Source organism: Colletes latitarsis, chromosome 14 (assembly GCF_051014445.1).
Source record: "Colletes latitarsis isolate SP2378_abdomen chromosome 14, iyColLati1, whole genome shotgun sequence".
Classification (NCBI taxonomy): Eukaryota; Metazoa; Arthropoda; class Insecta; order Hymenoptera; family Colletidae; genus Colletes; species Colletes latitarsis.
In genome coordinates this window covers 23,822,295-23,847,785 of record NC_135147.1, presented here as the reverse complement: position 1 = coordinate 23,847,785, position 25,491 = coordinate 23,822,295, and the positions used below count along the sequence as shown (strand labels likewise).

Genomic DNA, 25,491 nt, shown 5'->3' with positions numbered 1-25,491 from the left:
TAATTCTCCCTAGAAGGATAAAGTGATTTTCATGTATTTTTAATGGGGTTTGCTTGTGAATAAAATTGGAGATTTTGGATCTTTTCGTTTTGTTTTCAAATGCAAGATAAGAAATTTAATAACTACTGCTAGCTTAACGTTATGTGTTTCATTATAAATTAATAGCGTATCATTTGTACTGTGAAGAGGGTCTGCGGTAGAAAGTAGACAAACTTCGGTTTCCAATTATAATAAACTAATAGGAGGCTGATGTTTATATAGGCAGCGTTTGATTGTGTTTGCATTCCTTTACGACGCAATAAAGCGGTTCTAAATAAAGGAAAGAAAGCGTGGATCGAACAGAAAAAATTCTTCACAAAACATAGTCATAATGTTTCTACGCTCCAATTAAGGATAATACGACTACGTACCTGTTGATTAACATTTATCTTCATCGCGTTCAAGCAACGATCATTAATTTCTATAAATAAAATCTTCTAGAGTGCAAGACGTCCAGAATCCCGAAATAAGAATCGTTTTTATCGAGAAACGGGAATGGAAATTTGCTAAAAAATGTCGAGAATTCCCGAGTACAGTTTGTATACCCGAAGACTTGGAGAATGACGCGACTCCGTGATTTTTCTTCGTTTCTCGAGCTGTAAATCGACCCAGTTTCCGCGAATCGTCTTCTACTGTTTTACGCGCGAGAAGGCGAGCTAGTTTTCGTGGAAAATATCGTCGGAAATTTATTCACCCTTCGACCGGCGTTGCGAGCGGCCTCGAAGCTCGGAGAAACAGATTTATTTGTGGAATTAGTATGCATACCGCACGGCAGCCGGCCGAGCAAACGACGGGGACGTGTGAGCGAGCAAAGGTGACATTACATCGAGATAGCGATCGGTAAAAAGTATCGCGGCATTCTTTTCCCCGCTTCTGCTTTATAAATCTTATTAACGCCGCGATCGGACCGACGGATTATGCATCGAGGTTACAAGACAATCGAGGAAGCATTTGAATGGAGAAAACGCCCGACCCGCGCGCCGTACACGGAATCCTTTTGGAATCGATACGCTTCCGCGCGAACGCCATTGTGGATGCTGTGGTTTCGCAAGCGCAGGAACGACGGTAATCCTCTACAATCGCGAAATTGTTATTAAAGTAGTCCGCGGCGCAAACCAGTTCGACGTTGTTGTATCGTTATCGTCGTCGTGCGCGAATTTTTACGGAAACGTCGCTCGCGTGGGTTAGTTTGATAATTGAATGCCGTGTAAACCGTTTGGAAAAATAATCGCGCGGTATAGTTATCGATAAGAGATCGCGTGGATTGAAACGAACTGTCCCCGATGGCTGATTAAACGGGACGGACGATTACGTGAATTAATGAAAAAAAAAACAACATTCCTAGATGTTATTAAATCGCGCTGACATAAAGCTGTAATCGTTGTCAATTAAGTTAAACATCGATAATGGGTTAATAATGTAAACGGTTTCCTTTCCGAACGGAAAGCTGCTCGGCTTTCTTGGAACTGCTTTTCAGGTTCTTCGACGATCGGTTTTTTTATACCTCGTGCAAAACGTTCCACAGATATATTAAATAAATTTCTTGGCTGCCCGCAGTGAATCAAACTCGAGGATACTTTTATTTATTTTTATGGTCAAAGACGATTTCGAATGAAAAGATGAAAGAAAGACTCGTTTCGTAAAAGTGGAATCGATGATCGGCTGATGGATCAGCTGGACGTTCGATTGGGCGATCGTGCGCACGAGCGAAGGCGGGTTTATTGAAATGCACGCGAGGGAGCGACAGGGTAGGTTCTCAAGTCGCGTGGACGACACTCCCGCGGAATATTAAACGCTTTTCCCACTCCAGGTTCCCTCTCCTTCGGAGGTTCGCATGTTCCATCTACCCGCGATATTTCAACATTAAATACCTCGCGAACTATTAATCGTATACCCACGAAGCCATAACCGCTGAACTCGGCAGATAGATTTATCGTAGGGACAACCGACGAGTTCGAGGACTCGGTTCGCGTTCTATTTCTTAACTCTTTCGATAACCTTGAGTTCGTTCATTTTGCAAAATACGTTTCTTTCTCCTCTGAACCTTCGTATTAAAGACCCCTGTGCGCATATTCGTGCTTCTGGGTGTGCGTAATAAAGACGTTTACTAATAATAACAGCAATAATAACAATAATAACACCGTGGCGCGAAAGAAAATACTCGCCGGATGCGAGAGCAGATGCCTCGCGAGTGGAACGAGACGCCGGATGAAGGACGAAGAGTGTCGCTTGGGGTACGAGAAGGACGGGGAACCGTATATATATGCACGCACGAAGATTAATTATTATAAACCCCTGCCTTTTGCCTACAGTCATCAATTTATACTCCTCTCGCGCGCATCCCAAATCCAATCCCAATCCCGATCCCGGTGAGTCGCGCACGGAATAAAGGCTCATCCTCTCTAATTTATGCATGTCGAATCAATCTCCCCTTTTTCTCCCTCCCCGTCCTCCCTCCCCTTTGCCCGACGTCGCTCTGGCCGTCTCGTCGGGCTCTTATCCCTTTTTCTTCCTCTCGTTTTCCTTCTCACCGACCTCGTCCATCCTTCTTCCCGGTCGTTCGACGCCCGTAGTCCTTCGTCTTGTTGCTCCTGTTCCCGCACCTGGGCAACCGTCGCCCCTCTAACAGCGAGCCAACCTACCCCGATAATGAGGGACCGCGTTATCCTGTGCAAATATTTTTCTCGACGGGTGTTTGCACAGCCACGGCCGTCGGGCAACCCCGGGTTCGATGACGTCGATCGCGCCAGGATGCGGCCTCGCGATGTTCCACGGGGAAGAGGTCCGTTTTCACGCGGTACCGTGCACGTGTATAATGAGTTCATTCGTGATCATCAAAGTGGAGACGCGCAAACACCGGGGAGAGGATACGCGGAGGGTTTCTTTGCTCGTACGGTTCGCTGGCTCTTTGAACGAATTCGTAGATTCCTTTGGTGCAACGGCGCGATAGGAATTGGAGGACCTGGAGATCGCGTTGAATCGTTTGCAGATAAGATGCTGTACAAATGCGCAGGATTGATATTTCGAGTCGTTTCTGTGGCGGAGATTTTTCTACCAGAGAAGAAGCTTTGGTATTTAATTTCTAACAATTTTGATGTTAGATAGACGGCTGAATTCTGTAAAAAATCCATCTGGAATCCGTCCGAAATGAGTCCATCTTTACGTCAAATTAAATATTCGAACTGCACTGATACGTTACACGAGTGGCAATTTAAATAAACATTACGTAACAGTGGATGTGTCAATGCTTCGTTAAAGAGTATATCAGACGATTCGATTGATTAGTTTGAACATGGAAACCGAGATCAAATGTCAATAATACTAGTTATGACTGGACGGTATCGTAATTATTATTATTATTAATACGCCAGTGTGATGCAAATTAGAAGAAAGCGTGCATGTCATAACAGAGTAATTGCATAAAGGTGAGGTAAAACTAACTTCAAGGGAAAAGTATCGAGAGAAAACGCGGAGTGTCCATACTTTAGACAGAATATTTTTCCAAGCGGCCATCTGTTGCTAAATGAACGTGACTATCGGGTCAAAGTTTAATAGGAGAAAGCAATAGTGCAAACTGAATAATAATGTAATTAGAATGATGCATCAATGATCCTTGATATATGTAATATGTGTTAGTTATTTATACAAAGCAAATACGGTAAACGCAATTTAATTCGACGTTTCAAAGAGCATTGTATTTATATCTTTTATATTCTTCCTGTTTGTATCTTCGTATCGCTTTTCTAAACGGAATTAGGAGAACTAGATAACCTGTATGTACCAGAAACAAACACAGGACAGATAACGAGGATAAGGTAGCAGTTTTCACAGCTGGTCACTGATCTACATTTATGTGAACAAATCTGTGCGTCACTTATTAGGCGTGTTGGAAATTTGTCCTGATAAAGAAAAGAACTGCTTCGAAGCAATCGTCACCTTGGGCATATCTGTATCTATCCTATTATATAAATTAGTTCGTACGCGATATACTCGAGAACCACTGGACCGATTCGGACAAAACTTTCACTGATAAATAGCTTATTTCTCCAGTTTGAGCACAAGATACATTACTCTATCATAAATCTATAGATTTCTTTGCATCTGATCTAAAAGTTCCAGGATTTCACACACGAACAATTTATCCTCTCTTATGCATCTTCGAATGCTTTTTTCTCCTCCGGTCTTCGAAATTAATAAGCAGATGCTGGAATCGAGTCTAACTCTTCCTGCGATTTTTCGTCGTAGCGATGTCCTTTTAGCGCCCATTTACGACGAAGAAAAAGGGACAGAATCACCTGGCGAGAGATCTGGAGGACATTGTACGGTCAGGGAACGACAGGAAGCGAATTTTTTGCTTAAAACTCCCGAGTAATTAAATCTGTGCGAGACTTCACGTTGTGTCGTGACAACCACACATTCCCGTGCAACAAATCTGGCGTTTACTTTCGGATAAACAATCTTACAAATTGCATAGTACACCGCAGGATAATACCCGACTACGATTCTTTATCATTCGATTACAAGAAATTTGCACCTCCGTAATAAATTCTTTGCAAAATTTCAAACCGCGCAATCAACAATTTCTAATTTATTATAGAATTATGAAGCTACAAATTTCATAGTGTAAAGTAGCGAACAGACTTCTACAAATTCATCGACGCATTTTTCAACCGCGAACAAGTTCTAACTCAAACATTTCTCCGACAGCCACTTCTGAAACGCTTCGAAAACGACTATTCGCCAGGTTCCCGGAATCCTAGGCGTCCAATAACTTTCTACGGAAACCGCCATGCCACTCGGGAAGCATCTCTCTCGTGCATCAGCGTTTCGCCGACGATATCGCGAGGAGGAATGAAAAACAGTGGCACAGCTCTGCCAGGCAAGACAAATTGTAACATAACGACGCTCGCGAATCGCGGCGTGTAATCCGTCGTTTATCAGCGGTTCGTGAGCCGCCTGGACACTCTCGATGGAGCAGATCCATCCTCCGGTTCGATCGATCCGCGATCGTCCAGGCGTCATTCGTCTTGCCCGAGAGCTATCGCGCTCTCTTCGATGGAAACCAGGTTGAAGCCGTCGGAATGCGTTTGCTTAGGCCTGAGATAGAGAATCAACATCCTAAAGACGCCGTTTGCATTAGACGACTTTTGATCGATCGGCCTCCAGTCGATCCAAATCGTCCGTGTAAACGCAGTGTCGATCGCTTCTGTTCCGCAGAGATTTGTTCGATTAAGGGGGTCTTCTACTGTAAAACGCGTTTTTTTTTGTACAGAAACCATGCAAGTTCTTGTATCAGCGTTTCGCATATATATTTATTACTCTTTCAGTAATATTCAGAAATTTTTACAAGGAGAGATAGTCAAAATTATTGATAGTACAAAGCCTCGTACGAAATTGGTTAAGTAAATCTTGAGAGATCATGGAAGCCAATTCAGAAAAGATAGTTTTGTGAAAAATGCTTTTGCACATATATTTCTAAGACTATATCTTTTAAGAAAATACAAAAGAAATTGAATTTTTTGGCATTTTACAGTGGAAGACCCACTTAAATAGCTACTCGAACGAGTCTTTATTATATAAATTTTTATCGAACGAATAGGAAAAGTGTTTTCTTCCTTATTGGATACATAGTCTGTTCGTTATTGGGAATTTGTATCTAGATAAGAATTTTTTCCCGTCTCCGGTGTACCGTCCCGCGATCCCAAAGGCAAACTTCCCCGGAAACCAGCGGCCAATGACAAATATCCAAGTGGCTGTTCGACCAAACACGCTGGCATGGCAGCGCACGGGAGTTCTTAGAGGCGATTAGATATCGCGACGCGGCTGACAATAAATTATCAACGCTGGCGAGCGTGTGTGGCGCGAGGGATCCACCGTCGCGGTGGGCATTGCTAAATTGAGGAATCATCGGTCGGGGCTCGCGCGCCGCGATTATCGTTAATTGATAAATTCGACGGTCCCGGCGGTAATTTATTCCACGATGGCCGAGGCATTTCTAACAGTTATTCCCCCGCGAATTCATTCCCCGACCTTCTGGGAAATCGACGAACGATCGTACGGAACGCCAGTCGGAGCTTCGACGGCGTTTGTCGATCGTTGTCCACTGTTTCCGAGGGAATGGACTGCCAGGAACGAGTTGTCGAACGGGAAACAGAGATTTAATCCTTCCAAACATCGAGCTTCATCTTCCAACATCCATATGCGAATAGTCGTATTAACTAAATGAATCGAAAGAGTCGACGACTGCGTCGAAATTGGATGCTTTTACTATATCAGTTTCTCACTTGCACAATGGACGGATATTATTACTATTCTAACCCTTTAAAATTATTGTCAAGACATTAGTACAAGTAAAAGAGTTGTCGAACGTAAATTAAACGTAATATTAGATACTGGAAGATATAAATTCGTTGAATGTGCGCTGGATTGCACTGTGCTACCAGGCATTGAAGTCTCCCAGCTTACCAGCTGGTGTATGATATAAATCAGTGGTTTTCAAAGATTTTGGAAGATGCTCTCGTGAAAATGAAATCATCTAACCTTGTATGACTCAAAAGACTTTAATATTACTAAAAAAAAAATACAAAAACTAGTAAAATAGATGAAAAATAAATTAATTTCTGCCACTGTCTTTTGTCTTCTATACTCAAACGAGCAAGAAGAAGGGAAAAGACGTTTAATTGCACAACTTTTGTGATATCGTGGCAAAGAAGAAGCAGCTAACAAAGGACTACGTTTGTTATTTCAGACGACGAAGTCGCGGCGAGGAGGAGACGAACGGCGGCGTGGTAAACGACGACACCTCGCAGCAACAGCAACCCAGCTACGTGTCCGGTCAGCGTGATACAGAGGAAGAGGAGGAACTAGGCGCGGAAGAGGCGGCCCAGTCTCTGCAAAGCGGCGCCGAGGGCGCCGACCCGGAGGTCCACAAGAGGGTTGCTGCGGTGCAGGTGCAGGTGCAGGGTATGGAGGGCGACTGGCGGACCTACTGCGAGCATCCGCTCTCGGTAGCGACCGCGGCGATGCTCAATCTCCAACAGCAACACCAGGTCTCGGCCGTCGCCAGCCATGGCGACGATCCTGCCGCTTCCTACGTCTACGAGTACTACAAGCTGCCGGAAAAGACCGCGGCGGACGTCAAACTACCGCCCACTCATGAACTCTGGTCCACGTAAGTGCCAACAAATATTAGAAAATCGAACTTTAATCCCTCGACGTACGATTTAATTAGAATTAAAAAGCATAGTATCCAATTTTGTTAAATTTGAATGTGGAAGAACAGGTTTGTTTCACGAATGCCTCGCGAACGTGACAATTTGTTTATTTCTTAATTTAAGGGGTCGGTAACATTTGTTTTAACCCTTTGCACTCGGCTATCCCAAACACAAAATACATAATGTAAAAAAAGATATGTTTGCTTGGAGTATTTGCTATCTATTTCGTAAGTGTGTTTGAGTTAGTGGTAGGTAGTCTCCGAGTGCAAAGGGTTAATAAAATCTGGAAAATACCGAAGTCTCACTCGAATAGCTCCAGACAAATAAAAATTACTTTTATTCTAATGTGAAAGAAAATATACGTAGGTGCGTAAGAGGCAAATATAACCACCGTATCGGTTTATAAAATCACGCGTTAGGTGCTTGTTTCTCGAGTACATATATATTAACCACCCACGATAGAAACTCGATGGAGACTTTGGAGATCTTTAAGAACCTTTGGTTTGAAATAATACTGTTGATTTTTTCGAATAAGTTGATAAATATTCGAATCATCCGTTGCTGAAAATATTACAGGACGTTCCCGGTCGAACGAAAAATGCTAAAATACATTCTCCCGTAGTCCAAGACTCAAGGCAGCGATACTATAGCGAAACTATTCATTATCGCGCGGCTGCATAATGCTAATGCAAAATGACGCGTTGCCTCGCCGTTGAACCTATGGCATATTAGTATCTGTGTCTTAAGGTCACCAGATAAAAATCACGACTTTCCACAGTTATCCTGCAACGCCTTCCCGCGATACATGGAAATATTCTAAGCACGCAGTTCCAGCGACTGAATAATGCACAAACATACGCTCGCAGCGTTGCATCGCTGCATATCGGGATGCATCTCTTTTGTCTTTGCAATTTTCATCCGGAGGAAACGCGGTCGCGATACCTTCAAATAATTTCTCAACCCTTTTTCTTGAACTTTTGATGGGTTGGAGTAACTCGTTACTAAGAATTAAATTCGTTGTACGAATTAGAATGTTATTTATCTATTTTACGGGCAACGAATCCATTGATTTACATCTAATTGTACATCGTGCTGAAGGAAGAGATTGCAAGGGATTGTTAATCTAACCTCTGAAATTCTCGAACGGGAAACGAGATTTTGGAATAAAAGTAACAAAGCATAGAAGTTTATACTTGATAAGTGCTGTCTGTAATCAATTGGACCATCGATGACTTTGAAAAAAAGGAATAACGTTTTGAATGTCAAGTATTGAAATCTTACGTAACTGGCAGAGAATAATTATGTAGATGCGATTCGGTATGATCGTTTCAGACGAACGTTGGTCGATTAAAAATTCTGTTCACCGATGTCCAGTACGAAACGTGTTAATTCAGCGATACGCGTTGGCATTGGCTGGAAACTGAGACCAAAAGGTTCGCGAGTTCGCGAAGATAGCGGCGCGTGACGACTAGGCGCATCGGGAGTGCTCGATTAGCGTAGATCGCCAGATAGCGCGTGTAAACGTCGCTGAAAACACTCTTCGGCGCTGCCCGACGCTTTATTAACATCCACGTTTCCCCGTATCTCGATTAATAGTCCCAGCGCGCATAATTGAGTGCTCGCGACCGGCATAATTTATCGCGACGCGCGTCGTCTCTATGTGGAACAATCGCTGGTCACCCGATCTCCGCCGTAACTAGGACTGGTCTAATGGTCTGCTATTCAGATATTTTAACACTAAAATATTTTACCTCAAATAAACCTTTTTAAAATTTCGTTTAGAATCTCTAACACACAATATTATTTTACCACCATTTAAACGTCATTTTTCTTATAGTAGACTTTTCTTATAGTATACGTACAATGAATTTTACAATATTCACTTCTATTCTTATTGTTTGTTTACCGCGCGTTGACGCCTATCGTTTGAGCCCGGATTTCGTCGAGCTAAATGCCACGGGAAGGGGTTGAAAATACATAAATTTTAAACGCTCGCAGTTCCGAAACCATTCATGTTTTTTGCATAACTGAGCCATCGTTGGAAGCGGCAAACCTTCCTCTTTAAAATGGTTTTTTATTTTTGTCGATCCGACTTACCGTTTCGGAGATATCGCAATTTATGTAAATGGTAATTTTTCTTAATTCGACTATCGCTGTCTCCATCTAATGCGTCGCGTCGGACCTCCTTGTCGCACGTTGACCCACTGACCGAGTGACTGAGTGACGTCACGTTTAATATTTACTACGAGCACGTGCGGTCAACGACCTCAACAAGGCCGTAGTAAACAAACGCTTCGGACCCTTATATCTCCGTAACTAGCCACCGCATCGACTTGAAATTAAAATCGCCATATCTCCGGAACTAATAAAGCTATCGACTCTCACGAACGCTCATTTTAAAGGGCATTTCGTCCTCTATCCAATTACTATACCAGCTACTACAATTTTTGCTGTCTTCTATGTTTATTTTCACATTTACTTTGACGCTACATACCCAAAGTAGTTTCAGCACTTCCTATTGATCATAAATTATTTATTTAATTGACAATGAATTTAAATTTAAATACAGGATGTTTGCGTAATTACTAGCCAGTACTTTTTCTCAAATAATTGTTTTCTCTAGAACTAACTAAGTAAAACACAACTGTCTATACGTATACATGAAGTGCCGGTAGGTTCATTGTTAGGTTGAAAATGAAATAGGAAGATCCAAACGCTACGAATAAAATTCGAAGCTCTGGTAGATCGTAGATCGTATACGTTCGACTCGCAAATGGTCGAAGGGTTAACGATCCCCGGTGATTGCACCGCGTTTTTTGAATATTGAAACGTCAGACTAATCTAACATTTCGGTAATTACGTTTTCCCAGAGGGTGGCCTCGCGCGGGCAAACAGTGGCGGCCAGATCTTGGCCGAGACGTCGGCGAAACCGATCGATCCTCTCAACCGGTATCTCAATCGCGCATCGAACTCGCTGGGATCGGCGTGCCAGCTCCCGCGGCCCTATCAAACGCGACCGCGCGCTTTTATCGCACCTGGATATCGCGGATCCCCGTGAAGTAGCGCCAGCTCGCCGCGAAATCGACCCCCGTGACGACCCAGGCCAGCCATAAATCTCCGTCGTTGATCCACGATGCGAATCACAATCGCCTACTGCACCCCGATTCGCTCGGCTAATTCGAATTTCATAACCGACGCCATCCGTTCCCGTGCCCGAAACAGAACCGCGCCATTTGTTCAGGCTACTCCTTATCCGATATTATTTATTACATAGTAATTGCACATTGTGTAACAGAATAGAACTTTTCTTCTTTAATGCTAATATGGTCGTGCCTTCATTTTAAAATATACTGTTTTATTATTTCTGCTGCCTTGAATACTGTATTAGCCTTTGCACTCGGCTGTCCCCTCTGAAGGGACATCCAGCAAAGAATTTGGAGTATTTTGCAGTATTTACTACTTATTTCGTAAGAGAAGTCTCTGAGTGCAAAGGGTTAAATTGATAAATAAGATACTTTAACACATTGACTGCCGTATCATCCGTATATGGATGACATGATTCTTCACTGAGGAGCTAAAACAATTAATTCTTAAAATTAGATGTTGAAGAAAATAAATCTAGATAGGACTCTTGAATTTGAACGAGTGTGCCAGTTTCTAGTTGTCTAAAAACAAAGACAATTTGAGAGGTTTACGTGTTAAGCTTCCACGGTCCAGGTTCTGAAAATTGACACTAGCTTCCTAATATAAAATCGTTCCAACGTTCTACCAATGCTAGATCCTTCGAAAGCTGCAACCATTACTGTATTAATATCAACGTCGATCCAATTATATCGTCGGTCCAAATACACTGTCCTAAACCCTAAATCGCGCATGTGCTGGGTCTTCCGGTCCATTTGCTCGGTTTGCAAACTCCAATGTTGGCTGGTTGAGAGAGAGAGAGTCTCCTGGATTCGTGACACGGGGCACCCTCCTTATTTTGGGTCCCGCGGAACCGGAATCGAGTGCCCCCCCCGTTCGGGGTAGTCGTGGACAAGGACAGCAGCCCTTCGTAGCGACTCCTAGGGCAACCCTTGCCAGGTTTTGATTTATATCGGCCGCTTAGCATATTTTGTAATTTACTGTTGAGAATCCTTAACGTACGGGACCCATCGTTTGGGCCCAGGGCGACGAATAGCGACGGCGCGCTGTCGGCAACAGTGGCATCAGGATCACCCGAGTCTCCGCGCCAGTGGGGAGATACCGCCCTAATCTTCCCTCGCATCATCTCCCCCTGTCCTCTTTCCATCCTCTTTCCGCGATCCTGGGTCCTCGTTGCTCTCGGTTTATCGCGTCCGCTATCTGTTCTCTCTCGCTCGCGAGGCTCCCGCGGGGCCCCAAGATACCATCTCGACAATTTGTACGGCGGTGGATCGTTAAAACTATCTCTCTCTCTCTCTCTCTCTGTTCGCCGAGAGGACACGGTGGATGTAACTCCTGAACGCGAGTTTAATCCAATTTCATTGTGTCGCGGCCGTCACCGGGGGATCGGAATCGACGCGTGAGACTCGCACAGGGGCGGTTTCACGAGAGATTCAGGGGTAGTTAATTTGTTTCCTCTTCGATGACTTCGAGGATTCTCGCTGCAGCACTCCGGAAAAGAATAGATGTACTGACAGAAACGCTTTGGTGATAATATTGTATACACAGCGGAGGATATCCCAACGAGGCAATCGATATTTAAACTTAAGCGAAGTTTTGATAAGTAGTTTCATTCAGAACTGGTATTACAGTCGAGAAATATTACCTTGCGTAGCGCTGAGTGTACGATGTTTCATTAAAGTAAAAATAATCTGCTATCGACTAATGCTCGAACAGCATCTTCACTAAGAGTCTTGTTCGGCCTCGAGAACTCGTTCCTTCTATCATTTCTCATGTTGACACCGCGACAACCGTGATGAATTTTTCCAAAACTAAGCAACGCATTGCTGTAAATTCTCTTGTGGAATTCAATTCTGTACCTTTTTACGGCTTCGAAGAAAAGTCTAAGTTTGGTCTTCTTATATAAAATAACCCCTTCGATTCCTCGATAAATTCTATAAAAAGACGACTGTGAACTGACAATGATTTGGAAAATAATATCGACCTTTCATTTTCACAGAATTTAAAAATGATCGCAGTCGAAAGTTCGTAATAAAGGCTGCAAACTCGATACCTTATTTTCTACATCCCAGAATAGTTTGTGAGTTGAAATCCGTTCCCCATACGAAGATCGTGGGCTGCTTCGAGCGAAGATCTCAGTTTTCAACTATGATTAAATCAGCAGAGCTCAGCCATTGTCACTTTCACTGATAATCGTTCATGCGTCTACCTCCCAAGTCGCAAGGATTCCAAGCAGTAACAAAAATCTCGGACGCAGAAAAGAGTCTTCGTCTCTCATAGGTCACGAGCAGACAATTTAGAGACGCCTCCGGTCGAAACCAACGACGTGCCTTCGTGAAACCGCGAAGATATTACGGAATAAACGCGAAGACGTGCGATCCTCGAGCCGCCTCTATACTCCTTTTCAGGTATCGCTTACTAATGGCCAACGATATACGCCTGCAACGTGAATACAAGGTCTGGGTTAGGCATATACCGTTGCCGATGTTAAGACGTTAGGGTCCCAGCGAATTCACCGCGGAAAGTCGATAATATAAACGCCTGACCGTTAAAATCGTACGTCATCGCGAGCCACGCTGCAAAAAAGCTCCGAACATAAAATTCTTTGGCTACCGTAAAACAAATTGCGCGTCTCCTCCGTCGCCATATCGAAAAGGTCCATTTAATTGCAATTAATTGCGGTCGTTTCGATGGCCGGCCATTTTTCTGGCGTTATCGAGCACTTTCTAATTTAGTTTCTCTCGCGGTTCTTAATTGGAGTAGACTTTCGACGATTCTTAACTTTGCGTTTCTGGTGGAAATCTTAACGAAGGATTTGTAAATTTTTAATAACCAGCTATTTTTTTTTTTAGTTCTTGCGTTTCTAAGAACTTTTTCGCCAAACCAGAGCTGACGGTTACGACCTGGAAGATTGTAAATCGCATCGAAGCTGTAACGTTTGAATATTTTTGTCGAGCTAGTAATTACTGTAATGGTTATTCTCGTTCGACGGTACCTTCTGCCGGTAGAAATTTCTCAATCGCGCGTTCGAACCGAGAGTTATGTTCATTGGTAATCGCAATCACGCTCGAATTTTCTTCAGCGCGGAGTGTCTTCAGGAAACCGAGGATCGCGATAAATATACGCATTCTACGAGGCTCCTTAGACCCCGGCGAAGTTTGTAAACTATCCAGCGACGCTGCTAACGACAGTCCAAGTTCCCTCTGGTTGCGCAACCCTGGAGACACGGTTGTAAAATACGTCCGAACGCGGATATACGTCGAATCCGATGAACCTGTGGCTCTTATGCGAATCGAACCCGAACGGAACGAAGGTGTTTTAGCACTCGGAGTGTCCGAAGGCAGCTTCGCGAGAGTTATCCTATTTTTATCGACGCTGGAATCTCCTCGAACGCGGATACACACGTCACATCCAATAAACGCGCGGCCACAGATGGGCAAAACGATATTCGATTAATAAACGTACAGCAATTTATTCGTAACGTTTACACGAGTGTCTTTTCCAAGAATAAATTTCGGTAGAAATTAATATTAGACGGAGTAACGAAAGTATCGACGCCATTTTGGTGCATGAAATTCGCACGACGAGGCGCGTGTTACCCTTAACGAACGAAATTATTATTACTCCGGGCGCGGAATGGCGCCATTATACGGCGAAAAGTTTCAGAAATCTGCAAAATCTCGACGCGATGGCCGACCAAACAGCCAGATAATATCGAGCGGAGGGCTGTTACGCTCGAGTCGAGTCACTTATGGCTCGCCATGGGGTTGTAACGTCGCCAGGAATCGGCGCACGGTTTCACAGCGAGTCGACGCGATAAAGTCGGGCCCCGTGGGGCCCCGCGATCGCTACTTTAATCTAAACTCCCGTGCCAGCGAATGACAACCGCGACCTTCAAACCCGGAGAACGCTGGAATTAAAGGAACAAGCGAATTCTACGCGATCGTTAAATATTACCGAACCAAATGCATATTAAAATCAAATATTGCACGTGTAAAGTATATCTTCAAATGGACTTGACCCAGTCTATCTAATTTGTATTCACATTAATAGAATAAGAAATATTTCGACGAATGTACGCAATGTTTCTAAAATATCTACATACATACGTAGATTCACAGGTTTCTTGCTGTGATTCTTGCGCCATCAGGACTCGAAAGTTCAGATTTCCAGCCACGAATAACTATCGCGGACTGGATACCCTTGTCGACAATGTTGCCACGTACGGCGTTGCTATTAATCGTTCCTTGCAATCCAGTCGAGTATCACGGGCACGGTTTTTGTCGGTTCTTTCTCCTCGACACGCGATAGCGTATCATTACATCCGAGTTACACAGAAGCAGGGGATGTATTACGTATTGAGAAACGGAATTCGAACCGATCGTTCGCGGTGGATTTCGTTTCGCCGCGCTTGCGTTTCCTGTCGTCCGCGATATTAACACTGTCGCTGAAAGATTCGTTGAAAACTCATACTTATCGCTCAGAATCTTTAAGAAAACGATGTAAAACGCTTTTACACCTTAACACATTGGCTGCCATATCAGAAAACAAATTGACTGAAACAATTGTTAACAAATGTGACATTAAAGACAGTATCTTATGTCCATTAAACCAGATAACATATCTTAATTTGTATATCTTTAATATCTTTAATACTTAATTATCAGTTTTGCCTCACCTGTTTCAGCTTGATGAAAATCGGTGAATCGCGACGTAACATAAAGAACGCGAAGGAGTTTAAGTTCCCAGGACACGTATTTTTTGTCAGTGCTCCATATATTTAATTGAACCAATTCTGAGCGTGGTCGACTCTCGAAAAGACTTATTTCGTAATTCCGGCAACGCAATCGTAGAAACGCGAACGAGACCTGTTTCGCCGTTCCGTTTCCGTGTGAAATACAAAATGACGTCCGCCTCCTAGAGGCGGTTCAAAGGTCGACTTTTAATGAAAGCGGTAGCGTCCGCAATGACTGACCGCGGCGTCGCGTTTTATTGCGTTCGCGGGTTATCGTTAGGCGGCGATCTTCTAAAAAAAAAAAAGACGCAAGCCTTTCGTGCGCAAGTATATAGTGCCATACGTGTATATTTTCAGTGGGGCATGAATCACTCCGGACGATGGTTATTGTACGCATCTTTCAAAGTGCGTCATCTCTGAAAATTGCTTGGGTTTCTGATTCACGGCGCGCCACCGCCAATTTAAATTAAAAAAGATATTCGATAATACATTGTAAGAATATCAGGGATGGTTGCAGGCGTGTGGTCAGACACAATGATTCGGACACATCAAACGTAACTACATAAACTATATTATTCAATATTATTAAAGTTCGTTACAGAGTGTCTCTCGAAGTCGAATCCTGTCGATTCCTATCTGCATATAATAAACAAAAATTCTTACAGTTTAAATATATAAATATACACTTCTTACAATGTATGTTCGCGTGAATAAATCTGTGGGGGCAGACACATTTGCAATTTTCGAAATTTTTGTCCAGTACGTTACGATTAAATTGCGTACAAGCGTAGGTGTTTCCATGATGATAAGAATTATATTTTAAAGAAACGAGGGATCGATACGAACCTAGAAAAGTCTAGAAACACGGGAAAGGGGCAAAATGTAGCAAATGTTAAAGAAGTGGACAAGGTAGCCCAACGCTCCCTCCCGCCGTCCGGCGTCGTCTTAACTCCTTATTACGCGTTTCGTCGTTCGGTTATCGTTACGCGGAGATCTGTCGGGTACGAGGAACCCGGCGTGCCTCTGGTACACGCTGGCCTCTGACCCACTTGACGAGGAGCCTCGTGTCACGTCGTAAAACGAAACGGGCCTGAAGAACCAGAATCAAGCCGCGCGGGACTAGTGCCACGGCCCGTTTTCGCTGTCCGCCGGTGCTTTATGCCCGACACGTAACGCGAGCGCGTTCCCCTTTATTTGAATTTATGATCACAAAACGCCGTAAACGTTTTTCGCCCCTCCTTCGCGGCGCACACCCTCGTCGCGCGTTTTCCACGGCGAGCGACTCTCTGACGCGAGTCCGCCGGGGAAGCCCCGTTTTATGGGGTCCTAGCTGGGACTGGTTGCTGGGCGTAATTGCGGGAGGCAACCAAACTGGACGAGGCTGTTACTTCGTGGCGTGAGATCGAACCGATAAGGGCCTTTCGTCGAACTACTTGGGTCGAAGAGGGATAAAGGTCCCTGGGTCTTCCTTCGAGCTTGTTTAGATTACGAGAATTTCCAAGGGTTACGCTCAGTGGTGGAAACGGTCCCGAAAATATATAACTGTGTTAACCCTTTGCACTCGTATAGTCGCCATTGTACATTTTATTATTGTACACATATTTAGTATTTCATTCTAGGGACCCTTGTTAAAATGTTTTCTTTTAGTTTCTGCTTAAATGCGTGTGTATATATAAAATAAAAGATAAAAGGTTTTGTCTCCTGTGATTCTTTGGACCCGTAAAATTTATAAATTTACAGAACAGGGCGTAGAAAAGAGGAAATAGGAACAGACTTCAAGCTATAATGGGGCCAGCGAGATGTTTGCTCCGTTCAGGGCAGAATGAGCAATAAACTCCGTTGAACTGAACTCACTGTAGTCCACTGAGGAATGCCCTTTATGATTTCTATTTCAACGCCACTGGTTTCACGACCTCTGTGTCTCAATTACCGGCGACGTCGCGCGGAATGGCTAGCCGCGAACTCCCGTTTCATGTAATTCCGGTTTTCAGGCGTTTCAATTTGTCCTGGAAGGTTAAGACGTCCACGCCTTCCTGTTTTGCAAACGGATAGTCCGGTTCTCAGGGGCCTCGGGGTCGAGCAGGCCCAGCAACCCCTTGCGAAAACGCGCCAGTTTCGCGCTACACGGCCGGCTCTACGTGATCGCTGATCGTGTTTTTGACCTCGCGATCTCTATGGCCGGTTCCTCGTGACCGGCGTTGCTAGACAGAGGCATTCGAGGCGACAATTTCAACGGGCAAAGGCCCAAAGGCGGGAGCAAAAAGAGAGATCGACGCCGCGATCTCGCGTTTCGTGCTAATGAAACTTCGTGGATGGAATCTTTTCGCAGGCTTGTTAGACCAGTCCGCCATTTGGCAGCTAGTTCCTTGATGCCGACGGAGTTTATCGGGACTACTGTCTACGTGGAAGACGTTCGTTAAAATACCTAAATTTTCTACGATTTGATACTCCGAGATGTTGAAATGCAACGCCACTACAATCAATATAACATTCCATGACCTACGATTTCGTTTTTTGTTTGGTTCCTTGCCAGATCTCACCGCGACAACCATTTTGCATTTTTTCAACGAATAAACTGTATATATTTTATTATAAAAATTCCACATTCTTTATATTCTAAAATCCTACATAAAGAACGAGAGTTTGCGGAGTCTTTCTACCCCTATTATCGGAAAATCCTCTGGTTTCGAGCGACCCAGAAAAGAATGGCTAAAATCCCCTGACCCCCCATCGGAATCAAGATATCCAAGAGCACCGGCGACGCGTGTCCGACATAACAAGTCGTCGCCGTCGTATGGAAGCGTCGTGAGCAGAAGCCCGCTCGTCCACGCGGCGCGCATTTCAATTTGCCGGGTCTTTGGAACGTCGAAAAAGAAAAAAAAAATGAAAAACGCGCGTACATATGCATACCGCGCGGAGCGAGCGGCACGTGCTGCGCGCACAGGTGACGTGGTGGATGCGTGCGTGCGTGCTCGCCAAGGTAAAAAGCGTGTATATACTGGCCGCGTTGGAAAAAGCGGCGAGGGAAAGAAGAAAAAAAATGAAAAGAAACGAGGAAGAAGAAGAAGAAGAAGAAGGAGGAGAGGAGGCCAGACAATAATAATCAAACGCGTGACCCGGGCCCGGAGCTGGTAGAGCGCCACTCGGTCCGGACCTGTCTTTCGAGTCCGCGGCAGGTCCCGCGCGCACGCACACTCTTCCGCCCGTCGATTTCCGGTTTGAGGAACGCCGATTCCGGTTCCGAACCGGGTCCTGCCCGGTACCGCAAGCTCGAATGCCCCGCGCCACGTGAACCCCGTGATCGTCAGGCAATAGCGACCTCATGGCCCTCAGGTTGGGCACGTTTGTGCTCTACGATGTCTTTTTTCTTATTGGTTTGTTATTAGTTTGAAAATCATAGTCAAGATTCTCTTATACTCTCAGAGTGACTTAGACCAATGACCAGAATCTTGCTACTCCATCTCACCCGAGATTTGCTCGAGTCTCTCGCGAGTCCTAAGCTCTCTCACCAGAATCTGGTTTTCGTGAGAAGCACCATTTTTCAATTAATTTTTCATGTTTTTACTAGGAAATATTATCATTGGAAGTACATAAATTCCACTAGCAGTCATACAAATTACTGTAGTAACTTCTCCTTTCTGCTGATGTAAGTGCTTCGATATTATAATAGATGGCAAAATCATTCTTTAATATTGCACATTTACATATTAGGGCAACTGACCCCACCACTTTTGTTACACTTCCAGTAACCACTGTTCGAATCTTTCCTAACGTAGAAGTAGATCTAAATTCAGTAGACGCGATCGCTTCGACCAGTAACAAGCAGCAACCAATTTGCACTCATTTCTTTCACTCGTCATCTTTCCAGCTTTACACAGTATCTGTTTCCTCACTGATAGCGCGTCGTCGGTTCCTGTTTTCCTCGAACGACTCATGCAAACGTACGCTCGAATCCGTGAGCTCGTCGTGACCCTTTGCTGACCCGACGACCTCGAGGCTCGCGAGGTGCGTCTGTCTTGTCGTCGATAATGCTGCACCGTAAGCGCGTAATTGCCTGTTTTGCGCGTACACCGACGTTGCGTGGCCACGACGACGCGGCAAAAACGATCATGTAACGTTACGCGGGATAATTTGCTGGTTTGTAAGAGAAACGGTTCAGGCATTCCTGAATTCGTGATGAATTCGTTCGCGGTACGCTGTATGGGGCAACGTCTTCCAAACCGGGTGACAGAAATGGACTAAATCTTATGTAAACAACAGGGTAGACCGGGGTCAAAAACCTAAATATTTGTTACAATATATATCCCTCAGAACTCTATAATTTTATTTTATAGATATTCGTTGGTTTTGAAATGAAATCCTCGAATTGCAATAAAAGTTTATTTTCTCTAGAGTTTTGAATTCATACATCTTGATGTAATTTCATACGACATTTAGAATTGATATTCGCAAAGGAATAAATACTTGTCGATGAGAAAAACACTACAGAGCCTTCTTTATTCGAGCTACCTTTGCTCGAATGTTTCACGATCGGAACCATAAACAATAAGTAACGTAGATAGGTAGGGAAACCTGAACTTCCTTTCTATGGTCGTGTGCATTATTTACGACTCTATTAACAATGGCGTATCCGAGGAAGGAAGCGTTGAATACCCCCCAAAGGATACGATATCTTAGATTCATTTCAACGAACTTGATTGTTTAAACTACTGTCGGATACAGGTATTGATAAATTTCAAATCTTACAAAGGAAGGTTAAAAATAGACTTTTACGTAGTTCAAAATATAAGTACGGCTTTGCTATCGTTTACGTTAATAATAAATTAATAATCCATTCGACTGCACGTCCATTGTACGAATGGATCCTGCAATTAAACTCAAGATTAATTCCTTTTTAATAGGATGCATCGAATGTAATTTATTCCCGAGAGAAATAATTCTTTTCCTCGCCGTGCATTCGAAACGTCCAGCGTCAGAAAACCCCCTAATACTTTTCCGACGCGTAGGACTTCCGCGAACGGGTGACGTCGGCCATTATGCGACCGGTCGTTTAATTTATGATATACCTTCCATAATTGTTGAAGGCAGTCCGCGTAAACGGGAAAAGTAGCGGCATTATTGTTTTGCGGGAAAATATTAGCCGTCGCGGAGAATTCCTAACAGGAATTGTCGCGTTTTAATGCAATTATTAGTACCATTATAACGGATCGTGGCTCTTATTGTATCGTCCAGTCCTTCATTACAACCGTCGTGATTTTACGGCAAACGACGTTTTTATGCATTATTAAAATAGAAAGGAGGAAACTGAAACCTCGTAACCCGTCTGAATTTATTCAGAAAACGTCGTTAGTTTTCTAAAGGCTGGAAGACCGGGCGATATTGACATTCTTCGCTTGTTAATTTTTGTCGTTCGGATGCGCAATTTTCTTCCTTGAATTCGCGTCCGGTTGAGCGCGATTTCTGTAATGAAGTGATTAATGGAAGTTGCATAGCCGCGGGATCGTTGATTATATTCAACGCTCTACGCTTGCGAGTGTCTAACGAGGGACACTAATTGCAAAACTGATAGAAAACAGTATTCGTAATACTGTGGTAATAGTTCAATTATTCATAACTTGGATAACTTAGGACCTGCTGAACATTTCAAATCCCAAAGGATTAAACCTCATTTTTTCACGATCTGGAGGAACGACTCCACGAACGTTATCGAAGGAAGAAGTAGCGAATATTAGCGAGGGATTTCTTGGTCTGCAAGACAACAAAAGAATCAAATATTTTCGAGGAAGTTTGGTTAGTCTCATATGTGAAAGTTTAATCGCCTCGAAGGTGGGGTTCCAAGAATGGCGTAAGGATGACTCCGCGAACGTTATCAAGGGAAAGATAGCGAACGTTAGCGAGGGACTATTTGAAAACGAACGAATCGAAAATGTATTCACTACGAAATGAACACTTTTCACGGTGTTCCCGGGTCTGGGAACCCGCGGATATCGTTCGAGGCGACGATGCATCTGCCGAACGGGCGGCAATAAAATTTTCTGGGCGCGGAAACGCGATTCGTCGAACGGTCGTACAGGGAAGAATCGAGAGGATCGCGAGGCGGCATTATGCGAAGTAGTTAACATGTTATATTTAGCATGATAATACGTATCCACAATACGGGGGACCCTTATAAACTGCCAACGCTCTCGGTGCATGCGTTCTTACTCTCTCGCGCACGTTGCTCGTTCTTTTTCACCCCCCTCCTCGTTCCTTTTCTTTCCATTCTTCCCTGCTCTCGTCCTTGCCCGGCGTGTCGTGGCAACCTCCGCCAGGTTCACCGGTCCTTTTCCCTCCTCCTCTCTCGCCAGACGATCCTAGGACGTCTCTCTCGTTCTCTTTCTGCCCGGTGAACATCGCCACTGTGGTACCTACCCTACGGTCAGATGCTCCCGTACAATGGCTCTTTTTTTACACTTGATACCTGATCTCACTCGTCTGAACCCTCTCCCGGCCCTCTTCTTCTTCCTTCTCGCTCGAGGCGGTGTTTTCTGTCTGCCACGGTTCTCGTCCGCTCCGAGGAAAAAGGGTGACACGAGAGAAGCACCGTAGAAAGATACAGAAACGGAGAGAGACGGGTGTATACGTGACACGTCGTCGCCCTCGGCACACTTGTGCTTGAAGAGGTGCGGATAGGAAAAACGACCGGTGAACTCGGGTTGTACTTTCCACGGGCGGAAAGCTGCACTGTAGACCGTCATAACCGGAGGCCACGGCCTCATGAATTCGGCTTACGTGAAATAGATCCCCGGTAGTCGTTGCGACGAGACGCGGTATTCGTTCCGCGTTTGCTTTAATGCACGCCGCGTGGTAATGCGATGCTAATCCGTGATGCGGGACGAAAGATTCCGGGGCCAAACGTGCCCCAAAAACTGCCCGCGCGGTTCAAACGTCGATTTTTCTTTTCCTTCTTTCGCGGAGAACCCACAAACGGTCACAAATTATTTGCAAAGTTTAGAGAATTCAATTTAAGGTGATTATTTATTGTAGGGGACCTCAACATCGATTTGAATGATTGCAAAATTTTCCTATACATATAATCGTCACACGGCCTCAGTTTCCGAGATATACCGAAAATTCTGCCTACTTAAATTGCACTTAACTGATTTCCACCCAGACCTAACTTATCCTCACTGGGTGATACTTTGTTAGAAAACAAAGACTCAAAATTGTTTCCCCGCGGCGATCAATTTCGATTTATTAATTATATTGTCTGCGATCGGACGGCAAATCGACGCATAATTAATTAACGACGACGAAGGTATGCGCCGCGGCTTATCGTTTATATTTAGTAATGATTGGAGAACATTGATATTTATCCGCGGGTGTCTTTATCTCGATTTTTTTCTTCTTTTTCTTATGCTCGTTGGAAAAAGCGACGTTGCGAAACACGCTACGCGCGCGCCATAACGTTATTGATGAGACACATTAAGCATTTATTTTCCGTGACGGACCTTGAAAATCTATGAATTAATTATAGTTTTCTTGAATGTTACGCGGGACCGATGATATCGCCGCGGAGGCTCGAGATGACAAATGTACCGCAGAAATCGCGCTGTCGATCGATGCCTTCGCTTCGTCATAAACGCTGCGCCTTACAATAAATCGTTCTACTCGTTAGCTAATGCGATATTAACGTTATTACTTCCCACGGGGCATAGGATTCGAGGGAGGCTGGAATGCAATCGGTTAAAAGAAACCTATCGTCCAGCGCGTGAAAGCCTATCATTACCTTATCCGCGGGCGATGAAACTTATTTTTCCCAAAAACAATGCCGGTAATTAACTTATCGGATTAACATAGATGCCTCGCTAAGTTCTTTTTTCCTCGCAGCATCGCGTCGCTGCGAACTTATATACGCTGCTGCCGGGAGAACGTGTAATAGTCGACTCGTCAGTTTAACGTCAGGAACTTCTTATGGCGAGGAAGATTGCCATAACTAATTCTCCAGGAGGTATCACTTCGCGCGCGGCTTGGAAATTATAATGTGAAGTTGCTCTATTTTAGGTGCTACTTTACTGTTTCTCTTTTCTATCATAAAAACATATTCTAGAATGAGAATACATTAGTGAACCATCGTAATCAGATTACATTTTCAACATCACTTCTCGAGTATTTCGTATTTCCAAAACACCCCCAGTGCGTAGTTCGAATAAAACGTTGGCGAATCGTGAAGAGACAGAGGCAACGAACGCGCAAATAGGCGCAATGGTTGGTTCGCGAGGCGATTCGACGCGCGTACTTAGCATAGTCGATCGATCCCGATCCCTCGTTGTAAAGTTGGGCACAAAAGGGCCGCTGCTAAAGGTCGATTCTCCACGGACTGTTGAAGGGGTGTGATGGGCCAGAAGCTGCTGGTGCAGGAGGCGCCTGGCTCCGGTTCCGGTTCGACGAATCGCATGGAAGGCGGCGAAGGCGCCGGAGGAGGGGAGCTGCACCACTTCCTGCATCAGTACAACCAACAGTCCCACAGTCCCGGCCAGAGCCTGCAGGGTGGCCTTCCGCTTCCGCTTAGCCCGCAGTCCCTCAGACACGACGGTTCCTCCAGCGCGGGCATCGCCGGCGTCAAAAGGGAACCCGAGGACCTCAGCTCCTCGCGAGGGGCCCAACAATCCAGCAAGAGGCACAAACAGGCCCAACCGGACAGTCCCACGCCACCGGGGATGTACCATCATCATCAGCATCAACTGCAGGTGAGCCACTACTACGCTTAGCCTGACAAACCTGTCAACCCCTTTGTTCAACACATTTCTCTTTCATGAGAATTTGATTTTATCAGAATAGTACAGGGTTATCCAAATTGAGTGTCAGAAAACAGAAACTATTTGAAGTATTTCAGGTTTCTTTATTTTAATATAAAGTCCACTTCGTAACCTTAATCGTGAAACTCAATGTCCGACTTGTTATTTTCTGTTACACTATTGCATAATTGGGCAACAGGCGTCGAAAACAAGCTCGAACAAGACTTGAACGTTTCTAATAATTTTCAACAATTTGTACACGTTGTTGCACAGTGTATTCCATGGCGGTTTGCTTATGTTTAGTGATGACACGTGTGAAATATGACAAAGAGCAATCAAACACTCATTCCCTATAGAATGATTATCAAAGTTCGACCGGTGGTAAATCAGGTAAATTTCCAGGTGCAACAGTACGGAAGTCCCTACGACCCCTACACCTCGTGCAGCCCACGGCTACAGTCCACAGCGTACACGTCGACCTCAGCGACGGGGGCAGCGAATGCTGGGAACCAGAGCGGACTGCACCAGGAGGCGACGGCCGTCTACGTCACGGGGGATGCTCTACCACCTCTGGCATCGTCGAGCTCGTCCTCGTTGTCGACCACGACTGCTTCGTACACGAGGTACGAGGTTGTGCCAAGCTCTTACGCGACGACACACGCGATACGCTCGTCCTCGAGCAGCAGCAAAGTCCTGACCGTTGATCTTCCCAGCCCCGATTCCGGCATCGGCGCGGACGCGGTCACACCCAGGCAAGATCATCATCCACCCACGGCGTTGCACCAGGTTAGTCCAATCGACAATACTCAGATGAAAATACTGGCTTTAAAAAACTCAACCTTCCTACACAACCCTATAGCTAACACAGTTTACAATCACAAGTTGGAAATTATTCATTTTATAATAGAAGAAGATTTACAGAAATCTAGTCCCATAGAAGGGGAAATAAAATTTTGCAAAAGAAGATATACTATTTCAGATAGAATATTTAAGGGTGGTTTTGCATTCTACGTAATAATACTGAATCCCTTATCACAGATTGGGAATTATATATTTTATAATAGAAAATTGTTAGCAGAATATAAGACTGCCATGTCATCCATATATAGGTGGCAGAACTTTTAACAGTGGAACTAAAATAATTAATTCTCAAGTCGAAATGTTAAAGAAAATAAATTTGAATAGGTGTCATGAATTCTAATGTGATTATGAAAATAATTATCAAGAGAAATTTCAATTTGTATAGCTTACAATTGTCTAAAATCACAGTTTTGGTCTCGTAAACAATTTTACCGTATTAGACTGTCAGTAAACGCGTTAATGGCGGTTTTGCATTGTAGCGCAGGATTTCGACCTTCGCTCGCAACGCAACATTGAAACCACTTTTAAATAGCCAGCACTCGTGCAGAACCATCGTGTCGACTGCGTGCACTTTCCCCCGAGGACGTTTCCCCCTCGATCACTTTCCATCGCGTTGATTTCGTGCCCAGGCACCGTAAAGATGTTTTGATCGCTACTAACAAATTAATCGGACAACGCCTACCATTAAGCGTTATCGCGCCCCCCATCTAGGTAGATATAACTT

At 44.4% G+C, this 25,491-nt stretch overlaps 1 protein-coding gene across 4 annotated transcripts in view; it reads left to right on the top strand.

The window, feature by feature from the left end:
* Grh (grainy head) overlaps window positions 1-25,491 on the top strand; it is a 144,975-nt gene that overhangs the window by 97,569 nt on the left and 21,915 nt on the right. For 3 of the 4 annotated variants that reach the window (XM_076782285.1, XM_076782283.1, XM_076782286.1), the window contains exons 4-6: window positions 6,788-7,210; window positions 23,498-23,858; window positions 24,309-24,692. In XM_076782285.1, coding sequence (XP_076638400.1) covers window positions 6,788-7,210; window positions 23,498-23,858; window positions 24,309-24,692 — 1,168 coding nt within the window. The remainder of the gene's footprint in view (window positions 1-6,787; window positions 7,211-23,497; window positions 23,859-24,308; window positions 24,693-25,491) is intronic. The other variant, XM_076782284.1, reaches the window with a different exon arrangement.